The sequence below is a fragment of the Achroia grisella genome, unplaced genomic scaffold (assembly GCF_030625045.1).
Source record: "Achroia grisella isolate CSIRO2021 unplaced genomic scaffold, CSIRO_AGI_Agris_v1 utg504, whole genome shotgun sequence".
Classification (NCBI taxonomy): domain Eukaryota; kingdom Metazoa; phylum Arthropoda; class Insecta; order Lepidoptera; family Pyralidae; genus Achroia; species Achroia grisella.
Genome location: NW_026712899.1, coordinates 5508 through 16083, shown reverse-complemented (window position 1 = coordinate 16083; position 10576 = coordinate 5508). Strand labels below are relative to the sequence as shown.

Genomic DNA, 10576 nt, shown 5'->3' with positions numbered 1-10576 from the left:
TTAGTTTATATATTTTTCTTTGAACTAATATTATTTTTGATCTTTTCAGTTTTCTGGTAAAATGGAACGTAATTGTACGGTGACAGACATGAGTGACTGATTTCTGTATGGAATACATAATGAACGATTTAACTGTAGTACTAAGTAGTCCTCTGTTAGATCTGGATTCGTAATTATGTTAGGTTTATTCCAAGTATTAACTTTAGGAATGGTTTAAACCACGACCATTTAGACCACGTTTCGTCCGAGTTTTAACAGATTTTTTGTAATAAGACCGAAAATATTTGAATTTCCCTCCACTATTAGTGCTAAAATATTCCGTGCGGAATTTGTAGCGCTAGTGGTATTGGAGTATTTCCCATTTTTTTTGTACTAGGTTACCCTTCTTCTCTTTAGAGTATTATGTTCCTTGATTCCCCCTTAATTCATCGATTGCTTTACTTACCGTGTATAAATTTAATTTAAAATTAATCTACAAACATAATATTAATTTTTAATAGTTATTTTGGTGTATAATTATAGAAATATCTCAATACTTTTCAAATGTAAGTATGTTATTAAGCTTAGGGCAGAAATAATACATATTCTATGTTGGCGTGGCATTTAGACGACATCTTGTTTTAATCGTTGTGAATAATTTATTTATTTAGCGCCCTTATTCACTGCATAAGTTGAATTAATAAATAGTGATAAATGTGACCTGTTTAAATATTGACGTGTGTGTTGCGAGTTGATGTTTAACGTTCATGCCGGGCACCACATTGTTTATAAAGTGCGCTTCATTGTTTATTGAACAAGCATTTTTATATTTCAGAAAATACCATTATGAGCTCAGGTGGAACACGTGTGTATGTCGGCGGTCTCGTAGAGGGTATCAAAAAAGAAGATCTCGAGAGGGAATTCGATAAATATGGCAAACTGAACTCTGTTTGGGTAGCACTAAATCCCCCTGGTTTTGCGTTCATAGAATTTGAAAACGTGCAGGAGGCAGAGGATGCGTGTAGCGCGATGAATGGATTTGAAATGTTAGGCGCGACGTTAAAAGTAGAGCTATCAAAGAAAAGAGATGGACCACGTAGGAACGGAGGTAACTTTAGGGGTGGCCGCGGCGGTAACTTCCGAGGCGGACGGTCCTTCGGGGGACCGCCCGGCGGTAACAACAGATCATTCGGGAACTCGTACGGTGGCGGGAGGTCGTTCAACCGCAACGGACAGGGTAACGGTTACGGGTCAGGCAGCGGCGGCGGCGGCAACTTCAGATCTAGGTCGCCCTTAAATCGCTTCTAATTTAGTTATAGATGTTAAGTTAGGTATTAGTGTTATCGTAATCTGAAGCCTTCCAAGTGTTAAAATTCAATGTTTGCTAATACTAGGGGGTTTTATATTGGGAAGAGTTCATTGTTGTCACAAGGATGTGAAGGTACCTACGTTACATTTAAATTGTGAGTAGATTACTTGTGCATTTATTTTATTCTTAACTCGGCATACAGACATTAAAATTTACTAATTTCCTTAAAGGATCTAAAAATGTTAATGAACTTGAACGCTTGTATTACACTGGCAGCCGGAAAGTGATCAGTCGAGTCTAAATACAATGTCTAGATAATGAGGAGTACATTAAAAACACAAGGAATCTATTATTTGAGAGAAACATATTCTAGATTAATGATGGAATAATATGGCAATGAAATTACCTGTTAAAGTGGTTGTAGTTGGTGTTAACAGTTCTTGACTCTGCTCATGTATGTCCATGTGTGCCCACTTGTCACGTGGAAAGCACACAACACCAGTGTGTTTGCATAATTTAAAGGAAAATAGTGAGCAAGCAGTGTAGAATGCATCATGAGTTGTTATGATTTATTGTGGAAGTACCAAATGAAGTGTTCAGTTTTTAAGATATTTTTGTGTCAGACATTTTGCCATAGGATAGATAGAATCTTTGTAGCCTTTCAGTTTGTACTAATTTGGCATTAATTTAAATTAATCGTGTATGTAGTGTTTTTTTCACAGAAAGAGGTGTGTTTTCTAAATTATTGTGACAGTTCCTGTGGTCAATTTCTTTAACATACTGCCTTACTTAAGATGCTGGCGTATGGTGCTGTGTGAATTGTCCTGAAAAAAAATATGATTCTATCTATGACTAGATTGGTTTAATACAACTGAGTGAATCACCTGTGACATGAAAGTTTTGGACGAGAGAATAATTACAACTGATGAATGACAGTATACAAATTATTTACTTTATAATTTTTCAAAACATGTAATATAAGCAGTTTTGCATAGTATTTTTTTACTGTATTACCACCACATTTTCATCATGTAATTTAAGTTCATCTGGTTCCTGCTCACTTGTTTTGTGTAGGTGTTGAAGTGTGACAGATATCTCGCAGTCATTAGTCCTGCAGCGAGGCTGTGTTTGCGTCTGATGTGGTTTAGTGGAGGCTGACATTATACTTTTCCAGAATGATCACTCCATTGTCATCATGCTTAGGTGTTTTTGTGAATGTGAGAGGTGAGAGGTAGGATCGGTGCGGTGAGCAAACAGGTACACATGCAATTGTACTGCATTTACTGCTGAATATGGTGGATTTAAAACCATGGCATATTGTCCGAATCCTAATCATATTTAAACAGTTAGATCAATGACTGCACATATCATATTAACTATGTTTAAAAATTACTTATGCACTGAGACAAAATAGATTAGGAAATAAAAGTAAGAGAAAAAGTTTATAGTTGGAAGTATGCAAGATTGTTACTAGGTAAGTTTGCAGTTATTGTTTAAATGTGAGCTTCTTTCAAGTAATGGGTGCTGTTATTGGAGTAAGGGTCCATTCTGAACACTAGACCGGACTTTTAGGAAATGTGTATGTCTGTCATTGTGATGTATTATTTTCTCCAGATCAATGTTTTGTAATATATATGATGTTTTATTTGTGATTATAGGCGACCATCATCATTTACTCTAGTTGGAATTGTCTGTTGGCTTGTTTCCAGTTTTTCATTGTAAATTTGACTATATTGTAATATCAGCTCTAATTATTCATTACACGGAACAGTCAACACAAGGCTTAAGCTCTATTCATTTCTTGGTGATTGGCAATCTTGGTCAGAGGCAAAACACTTATCGCCATATCGGTTGAGTTAAAATAAAACTATTAATGCAATGGACTGCAACAAAATAATACCTAATTCGTTAAAATGTATGTGATTGTGCCTATTGCAGTAGGTACAAACCAACAGCTCGGGACCCAACATGTGTGCTGCTTGTAGTGTCCCGATTTTATTGTTTTAAATATTGTTTCAGTACCTTGGATTAAACAATCGTCTCGAGACATCTCATTCGTCAAGAGAAACTCAAGAACAATCTTCAGTGATCATTTAACATATTACCTATGGCCCTACTCTAAGTTACGTATAAATAAAAGATGTCTCTATAAATACTTAGTGTTTTATTGCATACATACAAAAGGGCAGTACATTACTAAATTAAAGATAATAATTAGTCTAAGAGGGACTACTCAGGCAGGCCATTAGGAGTTCCATCTTGTTCAGGAAGTTTTTCCCTTCCATCTTTTCCAGCTTGATCTCTTTAAATGCTCCGCCGAGATTCTCCCATTTTTTATCTTGCACTAGTTCACTCGCGAAGAAATCTTTTCTTGGTGATTGTGCAATAAACACTTGGATGCCAACTGACGGTTCACACCTTATTGCTATCATTCTGTCACCTGCCATAAAAATAATACACACGTTAGTTACACATAGGTCTCTAGCGGGCAGCGAGATGTTCAGGAAAGTTCAGCATCTCTTCTCTCAAGAGTTGTCAAAAGTTTAAGCTAAGGTTGGGAACGTACAACACATTACCAACCATGTTGTATGTACATTCCCATTACGAGACCAACAATATATCTATTTATCCAAATTTTGAGGAGCGAACAAACCGACGAAATCTTAATGACGTACATATGCACATTTTACCTACACGAGTACAAAAAATATATAATTTAGTGTCTGGGTATGGTTAATCGGAACATTTACCATTGGGTGAAGCAAGAAGACACGAGGAAGCATTCCCTAAGGGCTCCACCGGCCCCGAGCCCAGGTGCGAGCTGCTGGCCAACAACTGCCACCCCATGCACCGACCCACCGCCTGCACGGCTGTCATTTGATGCTGGTATATCTATGGGTAAAAGGTATCATTATGCTATAATATCAAATGTAGTGAAACATCATTTAGGAGATGTGTAATGTGTAATTATGTTGATGATTTTATAATACTACAACTATAGTGATGTCTTAGGATGTGTAATTTGGGAATAGACAAATGTGATATTTTATCGGATGCGCTCTGTACTTAGTGTTATATTATCGTGTGGATATGATATATATTTGGTTAAATATATAGATATTACAAGTTCATTAGATAAGTGTTATAGAGAAAAAAATAGAAATTTATAGATTCGCTCATAAAATAAAAATATTGACACAAAAAGGCTAATATATAATTTATGTAATATATTAAAACTTTAAGACGAGGCAATGTGAACCAAATCTGGGCATACTAACAAGATCACCATCAGACACGAGCAGTGACTTGTGCCTCAAATCGAAGACCCTAATGAGCACATGGCGTGTAGATCCTGAATGCATTACAATAGCCCATCACATAAGCGTATTGTACAATGCAAGTGGATGCTAGAAATATGATTTGCTTTTTATAAATATCTTTGTTGCGAATCATAGGGTATTTTTCAATTGGTCCTAGACTCATAGGTCTCGACATGTGTTTATAGTCGTCGTTGGGCGGGGGGTAGTGAGCGTGTGGTGAGTGGTGCGTCACCTGGCAGTAGATGAGGTCCCGCAGCTCCTGCAGCTCGTATGAGAGGTGTCGCACCTTGCCGTCGCGGCAGATGCACTTGAGAGTCTTCTCGCCCACGTGCACCACCAGCGACGTGCGGCACACCGCGTCGTACCTGACACACCACACACACTCTCATGTACGCCTACTACTTGCGACCACTTGTAAATACTGTACATGTAGGTAGGTAGGTACACACTACACCAAATGAATGTTCTGATTATTTAATTGAAAATAAAATCAAAATCATTATAGCCGCTTATGAACGTCAAGTTTTGTGAAATGTTTTTAAAGGCGAAATTATTGAATATCTATGATTAACCATTTTTAGGTGAGTTTATTGTGACGAAACAATCTACTAAACATGACACACCCAATGACAATTTGCGATACTTATCTACAATAAATAAAAATAAAATAAAATATATGTAAGTATTTAAACTACTTGCATATATTTTATTTTATTTTTATTTATCAACAAGAGAGAGAACAAGGTTGTAAAGGTAAATTATATGTTGCAGTAATATATATATATTCTAAAGTACAAACAAAATACATCTAAATATATTTTCCGTACCGTCCAAGTCAGTATACAGATTCAATTTAGAAGAACTGGCAAGAAACTCAGCCGAATTATACTTTATATGCTAATATGTATACTTTATAGGCGTCTATGTGTAACATTAAATGAAAATCCCGTAGATGAACAACTATTGCCGACAAGTTTGTGATTTAAGTAATCGTTCAGTGAGTAGACTATGGTTAATAAATATAATTTAACATATGCTTAAATTCTCTTTAAAGTTGTTACCACCTAACTCTAACCTCTGTTTTTTATTATTTTAGTCTGGTCCGTTGGAACTATTAATTTATATTTTATAGGAAGAATATAATAATTCAAAATTAGTAGAATATGAGGCTTACCCATAAGCCATTATGTTGATTTTGACACAGGACTGCGTGGGGCTATTGAGGGCGTTCCAGTGGGACACGATCAGCGGGTCCTTTACCTGTCGACACGAAAGTTACACGTCGTTGAGCAGAAACCACTCTGTATACTCGTACACATACATACGACGGCCTCGGTGGTCTAGCGGCTTAGCACACCGCCTTACTTCCGATGGTCGCGGGTTCGATTCCTCGCACGTGTGTGTGTGTGTGTGTGTGTGTTGTTGTCTAGCGGTCTGAGTGTTTGTCTATGTATGTGTGTGTGTGTGTGTGTATATATCGATGTATTTGTATCAGTTATCTAGTACCTATAACACAAGCTTTAGCTAACTTGTGTGTGGTGTGTGTGCGCTGTGTGTATTGCCCTGGCGGGGTGTGTGTGTGTGTGTGTGTGTCGATATTATGTATTTACATTGGTGTGTGTGTGTGTGTGTGTGTGTGTGTGTGATTACTATTGAGTTATAATTTTGCGGTTCGGAACCTTAAAAAGATGTTTATATAAAAGATACGAATAAAATATCTAAACAAATCTAACCTCCTTTGCAATAGTGTCGAGGACGTATTCGCTGCGTCTGTGTGTGTGTGTGTGTGTGTGTGTTTGCTCCAGTCTGTTCCTGCTCATTGTGTGTGTGTCGTATCTGTCGGCGTCTCGGACCTACAACAAAACAAGAATTTAAGAAACTCAATTTAGGTCGCTAAGATGTAGTTTGTGTGCATGCGTGTTTGTGTATGTGTGTGTGTGTGTGTGTCTGTCTGTCCTCACCTGCCACGCAGCGTCTCTTGTGTGTGTGTGTGTGTGTGTGTGTGTGTGTGTGTGGGTGTGTGTGTGTGTGTGTGTGTGTGTGTGTGTGTGTGTGTGTGTCTGTCCTCACCTGCCACGCAGCGTCTCTTGGAGGGTCCGAGGGGCCCGGTGGCGGGGGGTGTGTGTGTGTGTGTGTGTGTGTCTGTCTGTCCTCACCTGCCACGCAGCGTCTCTTGGAGGGTCCGAGGGGCCCGGTGGCGGGGTGTGTGTGTGTGTGTGTGTGTCTGTCTGTCCTCACCTGCCACGCAGCGTCTCTTGGAGGGTCCGAGGGGCCCGGTGGCGGGGTGTGTGTGTGTGTGTGTGTGTCTGTCTGTCCTCACCTGCCACGCAGCGTCTCTTGGAGGGTCCGAGGGGCCCGGTGGCGGGGTGCGGGAAGGGATGGTGCGTGTTGGCGTGGTGCACCGCCCGCAGCAGCTGGTGCAGCGAGTGCTCCAGCACGTGGTCGTGCTCGGACTTGCCGCCCGCCGCGCCGCCGCTCTCCGTCTGCAACACGCGTCAGCTCGGGTCAGCTCGGGTCAGGTCAGGTCAGGTCGGTCGGGTCACGTCCGGTCACGTTAGGACGAGTCAGGTCGGGTCACTCACCTTCACACTCTCCGGGTGAGTGTTCGAATTATTCTGTCCGTTATTGTGACACAGTCCTATCAGCAGTTGAATACCGGGCAACACCTGGAAAAGTAAAGACCATTGTCGATATCGAGCCAGGAACGTGTGTCTAGATATTTATACATATATTGCAAGCAAGTTAACATTTCTGCATTTGTAGTAGCTTCAGAACTGTCATGCTATTTAATATATTTTTTTATTATATTATTTTCTCAATAACGAATTCATCGTATTCATTGCTGGATTTGAACGATCAAAAATAATATGTGCAGTATTATGTAAGTGTGAAGTTCTGTAGATATCTAAGATAATAAATTAATATGAATGGTGCTGGTGTGAGTGAGAAGTGTATGGTGTGAGAGGTATGTCGAGTGCGACTAGCGTACCGTGGCCATGATCTGGTTGCCGACGACCATGTGCGGGATGGAGGCGTCGAGCTGCACGGCCTCCGCCGCCAGCCGCGCGAACAGCTCCTTACAGAAGAGCACGTTCTGCGCCGCCTCCAGCCGCTGCTGCCAGTGCAGCTCGCCCTCCGCCGACAGTGCGGCCCCGCCCGCCGCCGCGCCCGCGCCCGACACGTCCTCCTGCTCTGCAACACACGCCGCGCCCCGTGACTGCCGCGCCGCACTCGGTCACACGGTCACACGGTCACACACGGTCACACACTCACCCTTCTGGCAGAGCACGGAGATGAAGGCGACGCCCTGCAGGTCGGGCGGCACGGAGACGCGGAGCGCGGCGGGCTGGCCGGGCGCGGGCGGCGGCTCGTCGGCGGCCTTGGTCACCTCGAACACGCCCGTCTGGCCGAACTTGGAGCCGGCGGTGCGGTAGCTGAGGTCGCCCACGATGCCGGCCGAGCCCTTCTTGAGGCGCCAGTTCTGCCGCAGCCGCAGCAGGTCGATGTGGAAGTCGGGCGCGGCGCGCGTGCGCGGCGAGTCCCCGGCCCGCAGCCGCTCCGCGCCGCCCAGCAGCACGGCGGCGGCGGCGGCCAGCGCCTTCTTGCGCCCGTACACCGGCACCATCGCACGCGTCTCCGCCTGCTCCGGCTGCACCGGGTCCAGCACCTGCCCTCACACCCAGACTCTCACTTACCCATACTAAATAGTCTGAGAGACTATTCAAGCGAGATGTCAATAACTAATTATAGTTAATTAAATATTATATATGTATTGTTTGCAGATGAGAGTTCAGTTTTTTTTTAAGTAGCAAATGGAAGATGGATTTGGAGTAGTAGAGTATCAATATTTAAAGAGTATGATAAAGAATCATGGAAAATGACAAGAACTCTACCGACAAAATTGTCAAATTATATCAATTATGAATTAATAAAGTAACACATATCTTACCTCAGTTTACAACTAAATGAAAATGAAACATGTTGTTTTTTCTGTCTATAAAAGTTCCTGCCTAGTAAACATGTGTAGCGATAAGACTATAGATTTAATAATGTTTACTATATCATTACCAATGTAGAGAATTGTAATGCTTCCAGTAATAGTGTCCAGATTCCAAGTTTCCAAACTAAATATTTGTGGACTCACACATAGCAATGGTGGCTTAATTACACAAAATAATATAAATCTATTAAATAATGAAATAGAGCCACTCATTCCATAAAATATAATAATTTTTCAAGCATAATTTTCATTGAATGTGAGCCATAGACATCGAAATAAGTAAACAATGTTAGCAAATTGACTTTAATATAAAACAAAGTCAACAGAGTTTCTCGCGAGTTATTTTCAATTAAATGTGTAGATTGAACTAATAATACTCAGGAAAAATAATGTTCATACTAAATACTTGCCTTGCATAAGTAACTAAAATAAGTGAAATTTGAATTTATACATCAATCAGGGAGACTGTATGGACCAGTGGAATTCCAAAATATGTAGTAGTAATTTATACACACAGACTTACCATATATCTCTTCTCTTTAGCAATAGTGAGCACATCGGCCAGTACAGACACTTCAGTGAGAGCATTCCGTAGCTTGTTTCTCACAGACTCCCATGGCCACTGATTGGACTGGTAACCTGTGTCCTTACTATCATCGTCCGACTTAACATCTACACTGGTTTCACCTTCCTTTTTAATATTGCAGTATTCATCTTCAGATTTTGTAAAGTCAATCTTCTGTGCCAGTCTAGCCAGGTTCTCCGACATCGACAGCGGCCTGAAAGATGTCAACAATACATACACAACACGCATCCACCTATTGGTGTATGATGCTCACTTAATGATATTTACTTACAATAATGAGATACATATATATTTACCAATTTTGACTGACCTACAGATACCTCGTAATTATATTTTAATGTAACTTTAGATGACCTATGATCAACAATAAAGATATTTGTAACCCCAGTGTATGTTTAACACATGAACAATTAGAGCACTATCAACACTGTAACCATACATTTGTTAATCAGTATTAATCATAAATTAATAAATAAAATACTTACGCTTGGTAAATCTCTTGTCCATCGTAGGTTATTTCCTGAATTTGGTTCTCAATGGGAGCTTCAATTGAAATGTTTACGTTATTCGCCATCACGGAATGCTTAATTCTAGTCTAATGATTACTATATGTATAGTCACATAATTAATATATATTTTTTTATCAAATAGTATATAATAGACTGCAATAAATAAAACAAGTCAAAACAAATAAGAATATAGCACAGGCCACAGACTAAATTCAGAGAATATAAAGAAGTAAAATCGAACGTAGCTCTGTGCTCTATGATCTGGTTTTTTTTTTTTAGTATGGTTTACGGTTCTGAATACATATTAAGTTTACAAAGAACAGGGTTGCCAACCGGAAAGCACTGTGGCTTCAGAAGAAGGAATAAGACAAATAAAAAATATGAGGTATTGTTGTAGAAATGTGTAATTAAACTATTTATAGCTGGAAAAATGTTTTAATGGTAAGATGGTAGACAGTGCAGTAACATATTATATAATTTTGTTTCTATAGTTTTGATACAAAAATAAACTAAATCAATGATCTTGTGGATAAAGATATAATAGGTTCTGGGACAGCAGGTACATAGGATGAGTGGATTTATAGATGAATGACACTTTCTATTCGATCTACTAATTACATATATTCTATTATATAAAGAAATAAAATATTTTAGTAAATTCAGAAGGAAAAATTGAAACTCGGCTTGACACAATACCGCGTGTCTAGATATAATGTCATTTTTTACAATAATCTTAGGAACGAACTATAAAAATTGTATAATACATTACTTTTTAAATATAAAAAGTTAAACTAAAGAGGTTTCACAACAATTTCCTCCCGGAACATATAAATATATAACAAAATACAACATAACAAAAACAACAGTATCAAA

The 10576-nt window shown here is 39.6% G+C and overlaps 2 protein-coding genes across 3 annotated transcripts; one reads left to right on the top strand and one right to left on the bottom strand.

Moving 5' to 3' along the window:
• Nucleotides 1-412: 412 nt before the first annotated feature.
• Nucleotides 413-3443, top strand: LOC131846187 (RNA-binding protein Rsf1). 2 transcript variants are annotated; one of them, XM_059195429.1, is made up of 3 exons: nt 413-545; nt 815-1420; nt 3308-3443. In XM_059195429.1, exon 2 carries the CDS (start codon nt 826-828, stop codon nt 1285-1287), a length of 462 nt encoding a protein of 153 aa, XP_059051412.1. In that variant the 5' UTR covers nt 413-545; nt 815-825; the 3' UTR covers nt 1288-1420; nt 3308-3443. The 2 variants fall into 2 exon arrangements, with proteins under 2 accessions (XP_059051412.1, XP_059051414.1); XM_059195431.1 differs by having other exon boundaries at nt 815-1442.
• A 19-nt stretch (nt 3444-3462) lies between these two features.
• On the bottom strand, nt 3463-9909 carry LOC131846188 (mediator of RNA polymerase II transcription subunit 17). Its single transcript, XM_059195432.1, has 11 exons — nt 9680-9909; nt 9132-9387; nt 7882-8275; nt 7598-7800; nt 7197-7274; nt 6856-7061; nt 6342-6414; nt 5783-5868; nt 4841-4973; nt 4039-4180; nt 3463-3728 (listed from the first exon to the last, which is right to left on the bottom strand). Exons 1-11 carry the CDS (start codon nt 9766-9768, stop codon nt 3508-3510), a joined length of 1881 nt encoding a protein of 626 aa, XP_059051415.1. The 5' UTR covers nt 9769-9909; the 3' UTR covers nt 3463-3507.
• Between the last annotated feature and the right edge of the window lie 667 nt (nt 9910-10576).

Excerpts from the sequence above, each read along its gene's own strand:
- LOC131846187 (XM_059195429.1), top strand. The coding sequence starts at position 826 with ATGAGCTCAGGTGGAACACGTGTGTATGTCGGCGGTCTCGTAGAGGGT.
- LOC131846188 (XM_059195432.1), bottom strand. The coding sequence starts at position 9,768 with ATGGCGAATAACGTAAACATTTCAATTGAAGCTCCCATTGAGAACCAA. Across the intron at positions 4,181-4,840 it reads GGGACCTCATCTACTGCCAG|ATATACCAGCATCAAATGAC; the intron begins GTGACGCACCAC and ends TTTTACCCATAG. Across the intron at positions 3,729-4,038 it reads TCTTCTTGCTTCACCCAATG|GTGACAGAATGATAGCAATA; the intron begins GTAAATGTTCCG and ends TTTTTATGGCAG.